The following is a 19,681-nucleotide window of genomic DNA, read 5'->3' as shown; positions in this document are numbered from 1 at the left end:
CCCCTGCTTTCCCTCTTAACGGTATTCCTGCCCTTTTTATACACAGAGGCATTTGCTTGTTCCCAATTGCCTAGACCTGATATATCCCCATTTCTTTTTCCTGACCAGAACCTCAATATCTCTAGTCAACCAAGGTTCCCTAAACTTATCAGCCTTGCCTTTCACCCTAACAGGAACATGCTGCCCCTGGGCTCTTGATATCATACTGTGCAGATCAGTTGGCTGGAGTATTTGCAGACATTTTGAACCTCTCCCTACTTCAATCTGAGGGTCCCACCTGCTTTAGGAAGAGCACTGACATCCACCATCATGAAGTGCTTCGAGAGGCAGGTCATGGCACACATTAATTCTAGCCTCCCAGACAACCTCCACCAACTGCAATTCACCTACCACTGAAACAGGTCCATGGAGAATGCCATCTCCCTGGCCCTACACTTATCTCTGGAGCATCTGGACAGTAAAGACACCTATGTTAGCCTCCTGTTTACTGACTACAGCTCCGCCTTCAGTACCATAATTAGAAGCAAACTCATCGCCAAACTCCGAGACCTGGGACTCAACACCTCTCTTTGCAACTGGATCCCTGACTTCCTGACCAACAGACCGCAATGAATAAGGATAGGCAGCAAAACCTCCGCCATTATTATTCTCAACATTGGTGCCTCACAAGGCTGCGTCCTCAGCCCCTTACTTTACTCCCGCTCATGAACGTATTGCCAGATTCTGCTCTAACTGCATCTACAAGTCTGCAGATGGCACTACTGTAATGGGCCGAATCTCAAATAACGAAGAGTCGGAGTATAGGAAGGAGATAGCGAGCTTAGCGACATGGAGTCATGACAACAACCTTTACTTCAATGTCAGCAACACAAAAGAGCTGGTCATTGACTTCAGGAAGGGGGGTGGTGAACACGCTCTGTTCACATCAATGGTGCTGAGGTCGAAAGGGTTAAAAGCTTCAGGTTCCTAAGAGTGAACATCACCAATAGCATGTCCTGGTCCAACTATGGAGATGCCATGGTCAAGAAAGCGCATCAGCACCTCTACTTCCTCAGGAGGCTAAAGAAATTTGGCATGTCCCCTTTGACCCTTGCCAATTTTTATCAATGCACCAGAGAGAGCATCCTATTCGGATGCATCTTGGCTTGGTATGGCAACTGCTCTGCCCGTGACTGCAAGAAACTGCAGAGAGTTGTGGACACAGCTCAGCATGTTATGGAAACCAGCCTCCCCTCCATGGACTCTGTCTACATTTCTCACTGCCTCAATAAAGCAGCCAACATAATCAAAGATGCCAACACCTCAGACATTCTCTCTTCTCCCACCTCCCATCAGGCAGAAGATACAAAAGCCTGAAAGCACGTACTACCAGGCTCAAGGACAGTTTCTATGCTGCTGTTATAAGACTATTAAATGGTCCCCTAGTATGATAAAACAGACTCTTGACCTCACAATCTACCTCGTTATGACCTTACACTGTATTGTCTGCCTGCACTGCATTTGCTCTATAACTGTTACACTTTATTCTGCATTCTATTATTGTTTTCCCTTGTACTACCTCAATGCACTGTTGTAATGAAATGATCTGTATGGATGGCATGCAAAACAAAGATTTTCACTGTACCTCAGTACATGTGATAATAATAAACCAATTTACCAATTTTTAAAAGCCTCTCGCTTATCAGTCGTCCCTTTACTGCAGACAGTCTCACCCAACCAACCTCTGCAAGATCCTTTGTAATGCCTCCAAAATTGGCACTGCCCCACTTTAAGACCTTCACCTGTGGATCAGTCCTGGCTTTCTCCATAACTATTTTAAAACTAATAGAATTATCGTCACTGGTCCCAAAGTGTCTCCAACTTACACCTCACTCACTTGCTCAACCTCGTTCCCAAAGAGGAAGTCCAGTGTTGCACCCTCTGTAGTAGAGCCCTTTATATATTGATTAAGGAAACTTTCTTGGACACATTTAACAAATTCCACCCTGTCCAAGCCCTTTGCATTATGGGTGGCCCAGTCAATAACGGGAAAGTTAAAATCTCCTACGAATACTACCCTATTAATATTACAACTATTTGTAATCTCTCTACATATCTGCTCCTCTAATTCCTGCTGACTATTGGGGGACCTATAATACAATCCCATCAAAGTGATCATCCCCTTCTGTTTTAAAGTTCTACCCATTAAGCCTCACTGGACGATCCCCCAATATCTTCTCTAAGCACTGTGGTTATGTCCTCCCTCATCAAAATGGCAACTCCCCCTCCTCTCTTACCTGTACCTCTGTCATGCCTGTAGCATCTGTATCCTGGAACATTAAGCTGCCAATCCTGCCCTTCTGTCAGCCATGTTTCTGTTATAGCTACAATACCCAAGTCCCCAGAGCCAATTCACACCCTGAGTTTGTCCACCTAACCTGTTAAGCCTCTTGCATTGAAATAAGTGCAGTTTAAACCAGCAGAGTTTCCTCTCTGTTTGCCGTGATCCTGACTATCCGGTCTACTAAGCTTGCTCTTGTTGATTGCAGTACTTGCCCCTGATTTGCCTTCAACCAAAGAAGATGATATTAATATGGATGTTTAAAATTCCATCAAAGACATAAATATTAAGGAGTGTCTTAAAATAATCAGGAGATGATCTGTTTTATGTGCCCTTGGTATCATCTGGGATGATGCCCATTTTCCAAAAAAATTCTCATTCTTTGCATCTAGACCATAATTTGCTTGTTGAACTGAACTAAAAATGTACATCTCCTGTTCACTTTCCCACTTTTTAACCATTGGGGTCCTGTGTATGTCAAGTGATCTAACCTGCAAAGTACAAGTGGTATTCCTTCTAAAACTGACATTTCAACTAACACATCAGAAGCCTCTTATGATATCAGCAATTGGAGCATGCAGAAAAATGAGATAGTCTTTCTGATAGTTCCTATTTTAGGTTGCCATCATTATACTGATGCTGAGTGGAGAAGTTATATTCTGCCCTGGTGACATAGGAACATGCATCAGCCATTAACTTCCTTGAGCTTGATCTGCCATTCCGTTAGCTGCTCTGAACCTCAAATCAATTTACCCAATAACCTTCCTTATCATAAGCCATCCACCTCAAGTTAGAAAACTCCAAGTGCCCAAACATCCAAAGGACGTGAACATTCTGATACATCTGACAAGGTACTTTATGAATGGAAGTTTCTTTTATCTCAGTAATCATATCAGTTCTTGATCATTAAACAAACCTTGCTCCAGAGGGAACTTGTCTGTGTAATCACTTTCCAGGATTGACAAACTTGCGCACATCTTGCAAGCTCCATAACACCAAGATAACCAAAAATCTAAGAGGGTATAAATAATATTTAGAAAGTAGTTATTTAACCATAACTTCAGCACAATTTACAGTTAATTGCACTTGACATCTTTTCATATTTTCCATAAGTTAATTCAATATTGCTAAACCTCAGATCTGGCTTGACAAAACAGATTAAAGCTCTCAAGTTGTTCATCTCTTGCTTAAAAGTAAAATTTGTAATTAGAGTTAATAATATTTAGTTGAACAAAATATTAATGGTGCTTGAAATCATGAGCAAGTAACTTCAATCTGTATTTGGGATTTGCTGTTTATTGGGAACAATGTTGCTTCAAAATCTAACCTTTGAATCAAATACCCTAGAACTTGTTGACCATCAAATAAGAAAGCAGACACATTCTGTTTCTATGATCAGAGACTGGAGTAGTAGCCCTTCTATTCATAAATGCTGTTCATTGATTTTTTTTACCCTGATGACAATATATGTGGCATCAATGTCACCCTGGTCACGATGGAAGCAATCCATCAACTTCTCTGCTTGTTAAAACTAACTTGTTTATTCTCTCTTTTCCAGTTCTGATGACCCGGGTCCCTGATCTGAAAAGTTAATTGTTACTTTTTCCACAAATGCTTCTTAATCTGTTGAGTGTTTCCAATATTTTCTATTTTATATTCTGTATATGATTGTTGAAGTGAAAGTTCTGACTCCTGTTATCCATGCTCAGCTTGCTACAATGTAGCTCAGATTTCTGCCTTCATAGGTTTGGATTTCAGTGTTTAAAGATGCTTTGAGTATGGTTTTGCCAGTGTTAAACAGATGTCCCATATTTATATGAGAAATTAGCTGTCCCATTTTAAGAAGCATACCTCAATAGGCCACAGACGTTTTTGGACAGCATGGACAGAATAGGCTTAACAGACTCTGGTGCTGCAAATTTCTATGATTCTACAATCAAAACCAGATGCTTATTTCCCTCATGATTATGCTGACCCAAGTATCTGACATCATATCAGGAAAGAGACAAGGGCCAGGATTTTGTGGTCAATGGCGAACACTCCTTGCTTGCCACTGACTACAAAACTAAACATAAGCAGCAATACTCTTAGTGGTGGACTTCTGGGAACCACTTAAAGGAAAAAGGCTAACCCAAAACAAAGCTTGCCTACAATGGAACCTTGACAGCCGAACTAAAGCAACCTTGACAGCAAGGTAGGTCACTGCCCCAACCTACTCTGGTCTGCTACTTGTGTTCTCTATCTGTAAAACAGACAGCTTCTTCCCTTATCTAAAAAGGTGTCTTTAAATAGCCATATTATCTATTTACTAATTATATACTTGCAATGGGTAAGAAAAATATTAGGGGAACAATATATATTAAGCAGCTGAGGATTGACCATGATCTATTCCCACCTGCAGATGTCAGTGTTATTTTCATAGTTGTTGTCTTGTACATGGAGACAAAATAGCTTTTGGGGCTTATCTGATTCCATCATGAGGGAAATAAGCATCTGGTTTTGATTGTAGAATCATAGAAATTTGCAGCACCAGAGTCTGTTAAGCCTATTCTGTCCATGCTGTCCAAAAACGTCTGTGGCCTATTGAGGTATGCTTCTTAAAATGGGACAGCTAATTTCTCATTTCTGATGTGAGGTAGTTGGAATAGACACCAGACTTCCTTCCATATCACATTATGAAGCATCAAATGCAAAATAATCATTAAAGAAAAAGGAAGCCATCGGCCTTCAGCCTGGAATATGTATGCTTTTATATTTAACCTATGAATAAATCATGCAGTTTATAAGCTACAATTACCTTGATTCTATTGCAGTTACGAAGAGTATACTTTCTGTTGCAATTGGAAGGATTCAATTTGACTGCAATATGAACAATGGGGCACAAAAAAGTCCACCTAATTCCATCAGAATTTTACAATGTAGCTAGAATAAAGGCTGCCACTTGAAATTCTAAATTATACCTAGACTAACATTTGAACTTCCAAAATGTATCAATTTCCTGACTGTGATTGCTTACGTTTAATGAACACAATATCAGTTGAAGCCTTTTAAGAACCATCTTTTCAGAACAAACTGGATTTAAAATAAAATAGGAACGTATACAACCTTCAGTGCTACTGCCCATGGAAAGCCGGAAATATTATCTTTCTCTTCTGCCGGAGTTACCAATAATATGTCACTCTCATCCTCCAATTCCCCTCGCTCCAGTCGCTATAGAATTAACAGGAACAAGTTTTTTTTTAAATTAATTTTCTGGCAATTGGGAGTTGTTTTAAAAAGCTAGTGATGAGTCACCTTCCTGAACCAATACAGTCCTTCTGGTGAAGGTACTCCTGCAATGTTGCGGATTTGAAGTTCCAGAATTAAGACCCAGCAACAATGGATTTGAAGTTCCAGAACTAAGGCCCAGCAACAATGAAGGAATGACGATATACGCTAAGTCCTCCCACAGATTGCAGAAAAACATTGATACCACTAAGGCCATTGGCAATGACACTAAGGCTGACTTACGGCAGTCATCCCCTCCATGGCTATAACAAACTGAAATATAAAAACACTCTGGACCCTGGTTCTGTCAGTACACCCTGTTCACACTCTGGATTTCATTCCAGTTACACACCCAGCCCACAATCTGGACCTCAATGTTCCCAACTTCTGTGCCGGCTGCATACCAACCCCACTCTGGACTCCTGGTGTTCCCAATTCTGACCCGATCCCAGTTCTGGATGCACACTCAGCCCATATTCCAGACCCTGGCTCCAGCCACAGCCCTGAACGACAATCCAGACCCTGGCTCTGACTACAAATATAACCAGGTTCATGATCCCTGATGTTTCCAACCTTTGGCATAATCCTGTCTTCATCCATACACCTGAGCATTTTCCTAAGGACTACAATTCCTAAGCACTACCGATACCAGTATTGGCTGCCACAGAGTAACCAGTACTGTAAGAGGTACCTTATATGGGCATTAAACTTCTTACTTTCTTACGTAAAGAGTCCATTGCCCATCTTAAGCATTTGGATATGAGCCCTGGTAACCTATTTTATAACAATGTGGCAGGAAACACTTCCGGATGTAATGAACATTTGCCTTTTATTTATAAGTCTTTTTAACATCTGAGAAATAAATACTACACAAATAAATTTCTTATTAATGATGTCTGCATAGTTTTCAATTTGTAACTGGTTGAATTGGTCATTGAGCATGTTTAGGTGACTTCCAACATAATCTGTGCCTCAATTGCTTACAAATATGATGTATATATACTGAAATACATTTTGATACATGCTGTGATGGAGTATTATTTACCTCAAAGTACTCTCGTGTACTCTTTGCCTCTTTTGTCACAATGCTCCACTCTCTTATAATGAGCTTGGCCAGAAGTTGATCATTGACATGCCGTATGTGGTCCATTGCCACTAGAAAAAATAAGCTATCTTTATTAGTCACATGTACATTGAAACACAGAGTGAAATACAGATTTTGCGTAGAGTGTTCTTGGGGGAGCCCGCAAGTGGTGTCATGTTTCCGGCGCCAACACAGCATGCCCACAACTTCCTAACCCATAAGTCTTTGGAATGTGGGAGGAAACCAGAGCACCCAGAGGAAACCCACGGAGACGCAGGGAGGATGTACAAACTCCTTACAAACAGTGGCTGGAATTGAACCCGGGTTGCTGGCGCTGTAATAGCGTTATGCTAACCGCTACTATGTGTGATGCCAATTATGCCTTGGCACCATAGTTTAAAGCACAAAAAGATGTGATTCAAAACAGCCAACGATAGGGAAGTTTGTTGTAGTCAGAAGGTTAAAACAACCATCACAGAACAGAAAAATGGATAGTGTACATCCTTAACAGATGTTTGGAGGTCACTATGCAAGGATGGTTAATAGTCTGTCAAGTTCTCTGAGAATGTTAAGAGAGTATAAGCAAGGGTATTGATCATAACTTAATCAAAGGATGAATCCCCAGGACTGACTGATCACAGGATTCTAAATTAGGAATTGTTTTAAGAAACCATCAATAGCAATTAACACACTGTGAAATAAACATAACCGTGGGCTGGAACCAGGCTGGCATGAGAAAAGAGGCAATACCCCAATGTAATATCTCCAATATAAGTGCGAATTTGGCACAACAGGTTGATGACGTCACAGTCATACATTCGGTTATGTGCACATAAACCATGAGAAACAGAAGGAAACATAACATAAATCCAAACATGGCTGCTTTAGTGAATATGATATACTATAGAATATTTAATGACCCAATCATCAAAAGCCTACTTAGCAATGTCAAGGAAAATGGGAGCTAAAATTGCCATAAATTCGCACAACATTAGTAGAATACCAGCAAGAATAGGTTTGGAACAGTTGGTCTTATTAAATTCAGAAATTAAGGTCCTCATTTTAAAAGGTACCTGCCAACTAGTGCATACAAGAAACTTAACTAGTACTTAAGATGCACAAGAAAATATACAAAGGAAGGACATGAAGCTTTACCTTCTATTTTCCTTCAAAGTTACACGGTAGACTCTTGTTGTTGAGTCAACAAAAGTGTATTTTAATTCCTAAATATATTCCTCTTTAGCTATCATAGAATAATGTTATCAGATTCTATCATTTTCTGGAAATAACATTCATAAAGTCTTGAAATATTTCAGACTGTTCAGAATGCTTCATAGTTTATCAGATTTGATCTTGATACATTAAATAGCAGTATCAAGTTTTAAAATAATAGCTCATTTCAATTGTTGTTAGCAAGTGTCATCTATAACCATTACAATTCCCTCTGCTAGAATAAAATAATTTGGGCTCCCCAAAGCCTCAGCTGCTTAAAATGCTGCCAGAGGTGGTGGTGGAGCCAGATACAGTCGAGGCGTTTAAGAGGCTCTTAGACAGGCACATGAATATGTAGACAATGGAGGTATATGGATCATATGCAAGCAGAAGGGATCAGTGTAATTAGGCATCATTAGCTTAATTAGTTCGGCACAACATTGTGGGGCCAAAGGACCTGTTCCTATGCTGTACTGTTCTATGTTCTAACACCACACGTTCTAATAATGACTAGCAGATACCCATTGAGAACTTCCCATTTGTAGCATAACTCCTTTGATGAGTGCTTCTTGGTTTCTACCCTTCAGCAAGTTTCTTATCCATTACCAGAATTCACCCTGAATTCCCATGGTTTGCTTTGACTAAAAAAGGTAATTTCCAACATGGGTAGTAATCTGGTGAAGCTGATCAACTGCTGTGATGGAAACCATTCAATTTTTATTTCCTTGAAATCTTAGTTTTTAATGTAGAACTTTTATCAAATGCTTTTTGATATATTACATTGTGTGGCCTTTTATCATTTCCTTGGTATTACTCACTTCAAAGTTGGTCAGACAGATCTTTCCACTGTAACTCCATGTTGACTATTGGGTATTATATGATTATTGCACAGATCATCAAGTTTATTCCTTTGTCTCTGTGCTAATCTGTTTAATTGTTTGACTACCCTTCCTTTCTTAAATACCATTGGCTGTTGTGTTCAACCAATGTATCAATCAATGATCAATATATCATCATCAGTTCGGCTTTTTTTTTATAATCTGCATGCAAGTACTAAATGTTTAGTTTAGTTTCAGGTTTGGATGCACCTGCTTTGATAGAATTTTGAACAGGACAGCACAGGAACAGGTCCATCTGCCCATGATGTCTGTGCCAACCATAATGCCAATTTAAACTAATCCCATCTGTCTGCACATGATATCATTCCATTCCCTGCCTGTTCATGTGTCTAAATGCCTCTTCAATGTTGCTTTTGCATCAACTTTTACCACTTCCCCTAGCAGGGCATTCCAGGCACCTACCACTTTCTGTTTAAAAAAATACTTGCTTTGTAAATAGCTTTTAAACTTTCCCCTCTCACCTTAAAGCTATACCCTCTCGTATTTGACACTTCCACCCTGGGAAAAAGACTCTGACTATCTATTCTATCTATGCCTCTCATAATTTTACATACTTCAATCAGGTTTCCCCTCATCCTATGTTGCTCCAGAGAAAACCTTCCAAGTTTGTCCAACCTCTCCTTATAGCTAATATTCTTATCCTGATGAACCTACTGTGCACATTCTCCAAAGCCTCCACATCCTTCCTCTGAAGCAATGATCAGAACTACACACAATATTCCAAATGTGGAGCAACTAAAGCGTTATACAGCTGCAAATCATCTTCCAACTTTTGTACTCATTACCCCAACCAGTGAACAAAAGTATGCCATATGCCTTCTTTACCATCCTATCTACTTGTGTTGCCACTTTCAGGGAGCTATGGACTTGCACCCCAAGATGCCGGTATACATAATGCTCCTAGGAATCCATTGACATCCTTTCTCACCATCCACAACTCCACCTATTTTTGTGTCATCTGCAAACTTACTAATTAGCCCACCAATATTTTCATCCAGATCATTTATATATATATGACAAACAGAGGTCCCAAGCGCTAATCCTTGCAGAACACCACTGGTCACACATTTCCAGTCAGAATAACAGTCCTCCACCCTTCTATGGCCTAGCCAATTTTTGAATCCAATCAACCAAGTCTCTATGGATCCCATATGTCCTAATATTCTGGATCAGCCTACCATGAGGAACCTTGTCCAAAGTTTTACTAAAGTCACTTATACAATATTCATTGCCCTACCCTCATCAATCATCTTCGTTACCTCCTCAAAAAACTCAGTCATGACCTCCTCTACACGAAGCTATGTTTACTATCCCTAATCAGTTTATGCTTTTCCAGATGCAAGTAGATCCTACTCCTAAGCATCTTCTCCAAAAACTTCCCCTCCACTGATGTAAGACTCACTGGCCTATAGTTTCCTGATTTGTCCCTATTGCCCTTCTTAAACAGGTGAACAACACTGGCTATTCTCCAGTCCGCTGGGACTTCACCTGTGACTAAAGAGCGTATAAAGATCTCTGTCAAGGTCCCAGCAATCTCCTCTCTTGCCTTTCTTAATAACCTGGGATAGACTCCATTAGGACCTGGGAACTTATCCATCTTAATGCTCTTCCAGAGCCCCAATATCTCCTCCATCTTGATATCAACATGCCCTAGAGTATCAGTTTACTGTACCTGTCCCTGATCTCGTTGTCCTTCATGTCCTTCTCCTTGGTGAAATACTTGTTTAGTAGCTTGCCCTCTTCCTCTGGCTCCAGGCATAAACCCTCTCCTTTGTCCCACACACAACATTTTAGGGACATCTTCTTCCCCTCTGCCATCAGATTTCTGAACGGTCCATGAACACTACCTCATTATTCCCCTTTTGCACTATTTTTCTTTGGAACTTATAGTAATTTTTATGTCTTGCACTGTACTATTGCCACAAAAAAACTAATTTCACAACACATGTCAGTGATAATGAACCCAGTTCTGATTCGGAGTAGTCCCACCCTCTCCCTAGTTACCCTCTTGTCTTTAATGTATGCAGAAAATGCCTTGGGATTCTTTTTAATCCAACTCAACAAGGACATTTCATGGCCCCTTTTAGTCATTCTGATTCCCTATTTAAGTTCTATCCTGCTCCCTTTATATTCCTCAAAGAACCTGTCCAATTTCAGCTTCCTAAACCTTACATATGCATTTTTTCTTTTTGACTAAGTTTGCAAGATCTCTCATCATCCAAAGTTCCTGAACACTGCCATCCTTGCCCTTCTTCCTCACAGGAATTGAATTATAACCGGTTGGCCTTCAAACAACTCCTATATGTCAGGTGTGGACTTACCCAGTAACAGCTGCTCCCAATCTATTCTCCCTAGCTCCTGTCTAATATTGTGGTAATCGCCCTTAACCCAATTTAGCACTTTCCCGAGGTCCAGCCTTATCCTTGATGGATTCCTTTTTTCTGCTTTACTGGAATATATTTGGTTTGTACACATTTCTCTCTAGTTTAAATAACTTATAGTTTTAGTTGACAATTTTTTTCTTTTCATTGTTTTCATTCCCTCATTGTTGAATGTTCTGCTGGCATATTCACATATCATCATTTATGGATGATCAAATGTTCATCAAAGCATTCAAATGCACCAACACCTACATAGCCAATGTTGGGCATAGAGGAAAAGCAGAATTGTGACAATAAGAACATACTTTAGATTTTCCTGATCCTACAGTGCAACTCCTAAGACTAAATACTTTATGTAATTCAAAGGTACTTTTCAATCTGACCTACTGAAATAAATACTTAGAAAGTTGAACAACATATACACTAAACACAAACCTTTGTACAGAAAAGTGTATTAATTGCAGTTCTTTGTCATACAATATACAATTCAACTCACAGGCTTGCTGTTTCCTTCGGAGCTGGATCCACTTCACCCATGCATTAAATGCTACTTCTAATTTGTTCCTTTTATATTGATTTTCAGCCTTGACCATATCTTGTGACAGTTTAATCTGCTCTCTTCTTTTGTTTCTGATATAATTCATCCATTCACTGAAGTAAAAAAAAGGCAGTAATTAAGAAAAAACAAAGCAACACTAATATAGCAATAATTATACAACACCTGGTGCAATACTTTTTAATTAGTATTTTGCAACCTGTTATGGACTCAGTGAAAGTCCCTTTAAGATAGAGAGTGTGTGTGTATGTGTGTGTGGGGCGTGCTTACGTCAATAGAAGATAAAGGACGTAATGACGTTGTTGAAGAAGTAAGAAGAAGAAGAAGAAAGAGAGAGAGAGAAGGGAGAGAGACACCAGCCTGCTTGTTTTCTCTATCGATGGATGAGAAACAATAACTGTGTTTGCCACTGAAATCCATGTATGGAAGTTGGAAGTAATCCGGTGGAGTTCACTTTGTTGCTGACCTGTAGAAGGAAACAGGTATTTGTGTGTGGACGACCACGGTTCGGATGCTTTTCGGGGTGAGGAAGTCACTACCGAGTAAACACTGAAGTGTCGTTTGGGTTCCATCCTGGAACATTTGGATTTCGTATGTACTCTCTCTATGTTTTTCTACATCTACATCTTATCTTCAGACAACGGTGGTTGTTGAAGAAGCCCTTGCTCATGTTTCACCTTATGGCTTGCGGAACTGAACTTTAAGAACCATTCCGGAACTGGGAGTTTTGGACTTTGTCACACACACACACGAAGAGTTTAGTTTTGGGGTTAACATTCGAGGTTTAACATTTTTGAATTCTAACATACTAACATTTTTACTTTTATTTTACGTATTATCATAAGTAGTGATTAATAAAATAGTTTTTAACACTGAATCATGCTCAGTGTGTTTCTTTTGTTGCTGGTTTGTGACAAACCTTAGTTGCTTAGATTTAAAACAGATGTTCTTCATTTCTTTTCATCCAAGCTCCCTCAAAAATTCACACTGGTTTTTGTATTTTATTAGTTATCGCTATTAAAGCACAATCACTGTGTTCAGTAGGGGACAGCATCAAGATACCAAGCATTTAATCATATATTCCTCCCCTCCTTTAGTGCATTGATACTTACAGTATGACTTTACAGTAAAACTGTAAAACTCTGTTAAATTACTAACCAATTATTTGACAACTGAATCACTGAGTGACGATTCCCTCATTCCCTTTAAACACATAACGGGTCCTTTCTTTCACTCTCTTTAAACTCAATGGGGTCTTGTTCCCAGGCTCCCTTTAAACTCACCAGGACCTCCATTCCCCACACTCATCAGGTCCCCATTTTCTATGCTCCATTTAAACTCACCAGCATCCAATTTAGTCATAGTCATAGAGTCATAGAGTTGTACAGTACAGAAAAGGGCCTTTTGGCCCACCACAACCACGCTGACTTTTTGCCCATCTACGCTAATCTCATTTCGACGATATCCTTCTATGCTTTGCCTATTTAGTGTCTATCTAAATGCCTCTTAAATGTAGTAATTGTATCCAATTCCACCACCTGCTCTGGCAACGCATTCCAGATATCAACCACTTTGTGTAAAAAAAACTTACTCCTCAGATACTTTTTAAAACTTCCCCTTTTCACTTAAAACGATGCCCACTTGTTTTTGATACCCCTACCAAGGGAAAAAGGGTTCTGACTATCTACCCTACCTATGACTCTTATAATTTTATATACCTCTATCCAGTCATTCTACAGCCTCATGTGCCCCAGGGAAAACAAGCCCAGCTTGACCAATCTCTTCCCATAACTAACATCCTCGTGAATCTCCTCTGCACTCTTTCCAGCACAATCACATCTTTCCTATAGTGTGGTGATCAAAAATGCACACAATACTCCATGCAGCCTAACCAGTGTTTTGTAAAGTTGCAATATAACGTTCAAACTCTTATATTCTATGCCCTGACTTTGAATGCAAGCATGCCATATGTCTTTTTCCCTGTTGCCACTTTCATAGAACAGTGAACTTGAACCCCTAGGTCTCTCTGTTCATCAACATTCCTTAGTGCCCTACTATTTCCTGTACACATCCTAACCTTATTTCACTTCCCAAAATGCATCTCTTTGCAAATGTCAGGATTAAAGTCTTCTGCCAACATTCTGCCCAACTTTCTAACTGATCTACATCCTGCAGTAGCCTCAGACAACCTTCCTCATTATCCACAACACCTCCAATTTTTGTGTCATTCATAAACTTACTAATCCTACCTCTTACATTCACATCTAAGTCTTTAATATATATCACAATCAGAGCAAAGTCCCAGCACCAATCTCTGTGGTACGCATGATAAAACGGGCCGAAGTCAGTATGGTTTCCTTAAGGGGAGATCTTGTCGGGTGAATCTGTTGGAATTCTTTGAGGGAGTAACAGGCAGAATAAACAAAGGGAAGTCAGTGAATGTTGATTATTGGATTTCCAGAAGGCCTTTGACAAGGTGCCACACACGAGGCTGCTGAACAAGCTATGAGCCCTTGGTATTACAGGAAAGGTACTAACATTAATAGAAGATTGGCTGACTGGCAGAAGGCAAAGGGTGGGAATAAAAGGGGTCTTTTCTGGTTGGCTGCCGGTGACTAGTGGTATTCCTCAGGGGTCGGTGTTAGGTCCGCTACTTTTCATATTATACGTTAATGATCTGGATGAGGGAATTGTTGGCTTTGTGGCCAAGTTTACGGATGATACAAAGATAGATGGAGGGGCAGGTAGTGTTGAGGAAGCAGGGAGTCTGCAGAAGGACTTGGACAGGTTGGGAGAATGGGCAAAGAAGTGGTAGATGGAACACAGCATAGGGAAATGTATGGTCAAGTAATAAAGGTGAAGACTATTTTCTAAATGGGGAAAATATTCAGAAATCAGAGGTGCAAAGGGACTTGGGAGTCTTTGTGCAGGATTCCCTAAAGGTTAACTTGCAGGTTGAGTCGGTAATAAGGAAGGCAAATGCAATGTCAGCATTCATTTCGGGAGGACTAGAATATAAGAGCAAGGATGTAATGCTGAGGCTTTATAAAGCAATAGTCAGACCACATTGTGGGTAGTTTAGGGCCCCATATCTAAGGAAGGATGTGCTGGCATTGGAGAGGTCCAGAGGAGGTTTATGAGAATGATCCCAGGGATGAAAGAGTTAATGTATGAGTGTTTGATGGCTCTGGGCCTGTACTCACTGGTGTTCAGAAGAATGAGGGGGGATCTCATTGAAACCTACCGAAAAGCTTGGGTAGAGTGGAAGTGGAGAGGATGTTTCCAGTAGTGGGAGAGTCTAGGACCACAGGGCACAGCCTCAGAATAAAAGAATATCCCTTTAGAACTGAGATGAGGAGGAATTTCTTTAGCCTGAGGGTGGTGAATCTATGGAATTCATTGCCACAGATGGCTGTAAAGGACAAGTCATTGGGTATATTTAAAGCGGAAGTTGATAGGTTCTTGATTGGTAAGGGAGTCAAAGGTTACGGGGAGAAGGCAGGAGAATGGGGTTGAGAGGGAAAAATAAATCAGCCATGATTGAATGGCAGAGCAAACTCGATGGGACGAATGGCCTAATTCTGCTCCTATGTCTTATGGTCACCACTAGTCACAGATTTCCAATGAGAAAAACATTCTTCCATTACTATATTCTGCATGCTGCTAGCAAGCCATTTTTGGATTCAATTAGCCAGCTTGCCTTGGATCCCATGCACCTCAACCTTCTGGACCAGCCTACTACAAGGGACCTTGTTAAGTGCCTCACTAAAGTCCACATAGACAACATCTACACCTGCCTTCATCAATCTCCTTGGTTACCTTCTCAAAAAACTCAATCAAATCAGTGAGACAGGAACTCCCCCCTCACAAAGCCATGCTGACTATTCCTAATCAATCCCTGCCTTTCTAACTGAACATAAACCCTGTCCCTCAGAATTTTCTCCAATAATTTCCCTATCACTAACATAAAGCTCAACAGCCTTTAGTTACCTGGCTTATCCCTTCCTAAAAGAATGGCATCAGCTATCCTCCAGTCTTCTGGTATCTCACCGGTGGTTAACAAAGATGCAAAGATCTCTGTCCGGGCCCAGCAATGTTTTCCCATAGCATTCTGGCATAGAACACATCCGATCCTGGGGATTTATCCACCCTTTTTTTTTCCAAGACATTTAATGCCTCCACCTTCTTAATATCACCATGGTCCAGACAATCAACGTATCCGTCCTTGTCCTCACTATTCTCCATGTCCTTCTCCTTGGTAAATACAGACAAGAAGTATTCATTTCGGACCTTACCCTGGCTCCACACATAGATTATCCATTTGGTCCCTAAGGGGAAATCTTTCCCTAGCTGCCCACTTGATCCTGATATATTTATAGAAAAACTTGGGATTCTCCTTAATCTTACCTGCCAAGGATACTTCATTACTTCTCTTTGCCCCCCTAACTTCCACCTTAAGTATTCTCTGACACAATTTATATTCCTCAAGAGATTCGCTTGATTATAGTAGCTTATACCTGTCATATGCTTTTTTTTCTCCCATGTTCCCTTTCAACTCACTGGAGGTCCATTTCCCTCACTCTTTTTCAACTCACCAGGGCCCCATTTCCCATTGTCCCTTTAAACTTACAGGGTTCACTGAAAAATTTACTGTGCTATTGTTTAATTGTGTTGGGTTATTAATAGGAATAACATTCAATAGTTTGGAAAATCTGCTAGTCTGGCGCTACCAAAATCCAACTATGCTAAATTAATGGGGTTTACTGTACATAGAAATCAAAAGAGATTTTGACTAAAACTGTCAATGCATCTGAGCTTTCCCAACGGTTCACCAAATTTTCTGATCAATAATTTAATGCACAGACCACAGGCAAGCTTGATCAAGAATAGTGCCAATTTAGCTGCTCTGGAAAGAACATGACAAGTAGTCTTAATATATCCTGGACAGCTAACAGCCAGCATTTTCAACCATGATTGTGATTCATGACCTCCTTCCCACCCATCATATACTTCTTTTCTCTTCCCTCCCCGAGTCCCTGCCATCCTGCTCTCATTGAATTTGTGTTCCCAGAGCTGCAGAATTTCTAGCTAGAGAAGAATGGATCCAAAGGGATGGTCAAACAAACCCCCAAAGTCAGCAAAGTGATGAGAAATGGAACAAAGGAAACTGATAAATTTAAGAGAGTTGCACAATGTTAATAGATGTTATTCAGGAATGCTGCATATTTTAGTTTCTGTAACATTGCAATTTCTTGGGTTTTTAGCATTCCTTCTCCTCCATGAGTGAATTTTGAAGTTTCCCAAATAATGAAAATGAAATTCTAACCCTCCAAAAACCACACTAAAATATTTATTGTCCTGTTTCTTAGTAGTAGTACTACAGAATTGTGTAAACTGAGGTTCTGTCATCTAATGTGGACAGAGAAGGGATTTTTGGGAAACAAAACAATTGTATGGAGGGTAGGACTATTTAGATATCTTCAACACCAAAGACCAGGATCTGTGTGTAATAATATATTTTAAAGCAGCAAACATCTGCAAACAAAAATTAATAAGTATTTCAGCTGAAATTCTATGCAGAGTAATGTGGAAGCATGAGCAACTTCAATACTGAGTACAACAGAGTGTTTGTTTTTAGTAGAATTTGTTTGCCTTCAGAAAGTGCGAGTGAGGACAGGATATATCAGAGTGATTCATGCAACCTAAGAAAAGGTAGACAAAGTGGTGTAAGAGAAATAGCAGCTTCAGAAGCCAGGGCTGTATGAGCACCACATAGAAAGATAGCTCAGTCCTAATCCTCAACAAGTCAGAAGATCTGAAATATCAGATTGAAGAGTAATATGGTAGAAGGAACAGGTTCTCCCAACAAATGGTACTTGACTTGCGTAGCCTCTTGAGAAAAAAATCTCCCTGCTTTTTAGTTTCGTGTTCATTCTAGACTGTAAGAGGGAACATAGCACATGTAGCTGGTCAGATTCACACACCTGCATTAAACAGGTGACAAATGCTTTGCTCATTATCCCAAACTAATACATCAAGTTCCCCATAAAAACCCCATTCAGCTCGTCCCAGCAGTGAGGTGCAGAAATTGACAGATTCCAACAATGAACACTGCAATAGATGGAAGACAACGTTCTCATTCAAGTCATTTATATATATTACAAACAACAAAGGTCCCAGTATCAATTCCTGTGGTACACTGCTTGTTACAGATTTCCAGTCAGAAAACACTCATCCACCACTATCCTCTGCCTCCTATCATGCAGCCAACTTTGGATCCAGTTCACCAACACATCTTGGATTCCTTGTGTCTTAACCTTCCGGACCAACCTACCATGCAGGACCTTGTCAAAAGCCTTACTGAAGTCGATATAAACAACATCTACCACCCTGCCTTCATCCATCTCCTTGGTTATCTCCTCAAAATATCAATCAAATTAGTGAGACAGGATACCTCCTTCACAAAGCCATGCTGACTACTCCTAATCAGTACCTGCCTTTTCAAATGAACATAAATCCTGTCTCTCAGAATCTTCTCGAACAACTTCCCAACCACTGATGTAAGGCTTGCCAGCCTGTAGCTTCCAGGCTTATCCCGACTGCCCTTTTTGAACAAGGGGTCAACTATCCTCCAGACCTCTGGTACCTCACTTGTGCCTAACGATGGTGCAAAAATCTCCATTAGAGTCTCAACAAATTCCTCCCTTGCTTCCCTTAGCATCCTGGGATAGATCCTGTCTGACCCTAGGGATTTATCCGCCCTAATGTGCTCCAGTATTTCCTTCCTGATACAGATGTGCTCCAGAAAATCAGTGTACTCGTCCCTTGACTCTCCAGTCTCCTGGTGAATACCGATGGGAAGTATTCATTTAGGTTCTTGCTTATATTCCATGGTACCACTCATAGATTACCCCTCTGATCCCTGAGGAGACCTATTCCTTCCTTAGCTACCTTTTGCTCCTAATATACATTAAAAGGTTTCAGGATTCCCCTTCATCTATTTGCTAAGATAATTTTATGGCCCTTTTTGCCCTCCTAACTTATTTCTTAAGTTTTCTCTTATATACCCAATAAACATCAAGAAATTCATTTGATAACAATTTCCTAGACTTGACATACACTTCCTTCTTTTCCCTTAACATTCAATGTCCTTCATTAACCAAGGTTCCCTAAACCTATCATCTTTGTCTCTTACTCTTACAAGGACAGGTTGACTCTGAACTCTGACAACGTGGAAGAAAATCAACATCAAGCCCCTTTGAGTTATAGTATCTAGAGAGGAACTTTAGAAGTGTATCTAAGAGAAACTCTTTGCTGTGCCTACAATGATGATGATAATGAAAATCTCTGGAAGCTTTAAAGACTGCCACTTTCTTGGCATGTGCTGAATCCATCATCAAAGAAGTAAGACACACTGTCTTGCAAACCAAGAAGAACAAGGCCGCCGAAGCAAACAACACTCCATCTGAAGTGGAGTAAAGAATTGATACAGAAGCTCCACAAACTCTTTCTTCAATGAGCACCTTTTTCTAACAATGGGCACCTTTAAGTGATTGGCAGTGACCAACACACCAGAGGAAATCCCCTGTTCTTCTTCCAAATTATCTGTTACATTTACCTGAATCTAATTTATCTTTAGGATGAATCATTAAACTGGAATTAATTTTCCACCTCATGAAAATATCTGTGTAAGTTTGTTGACAATATTAAAATTGGTGGAGTTGTAGATATCAAGGATGTTTGCCTAAGGGTACAGAGGAACATAAATCAGCTGGAAAGTTGGGCGGAGCATTGGCATGGAGATGGAATTTAGTCCAGAAAAGTGTGAGGTAAATCATTTTGGATTGTCCAATACTGGCCAGACATAAATGGCAGGGATCTTAGAAGCATTGATGAACAGAGGGACCTTGAGGTGCATGTTCATAGCTCCTTGAAAATGCAACATAGGTGAATAGGGTAGTG

At 40.2% G+C, this 19,681-nt stretch overlaps 1 protein-coding gene across 1 annotated transcript in view; it reads right to left on the bottom strand.

Annotated features, from left to right (window-relative positions):
* Positions 1–6,641: 6,641 nt before the first annotated feature.
* The window catches only part of LOC127580496 (dynein regulatory complex subunit 6-like), a 28,668-nt gene continuing 15,628 nt past the window's right edge, over positions 6,642–19,681 (bottom strand). The window contains exons 5-6 of the mRNA XM_052034052.1: positions 11,660–11,814; positions 6,642–6,742 (exon numbers count right to left, since the gene is read on the bottom strand). Coding sequence (XP_051890012.1) covers positions 11,812–11,814 — 3 coding nt within the window. The 3' untranslated portion in view covers positions 6,642–6,742; positions 11,660–11,811. The remainder of the gene's footprint in view (positions 6,743–11,659; positions 11,815–19,681) is intronic.

The sequence above is a fragment of the Pristis pectinata genome, chromosome 19 (genome assembly GCF_009764475.1).
Source record: "Pristis pectinata isolate sPriPec2 chromosome 19, sPriPec2.1.pri, whole genome shotgun sequence".
In the NCBI taxonomy this organism is placed as follows: domain Eukaryota; kingdom Metazoa; phylum Chordata; class Chondrichthyes; order Rhinopristiformes; family Pristidae; genus Pristis; species Pristis pectinata.
The sequence above is the reverse complement of the archived record's forward strand: the minus strand, read 5'-3'. Positions and strand labels throughout refer to the sequence as shown.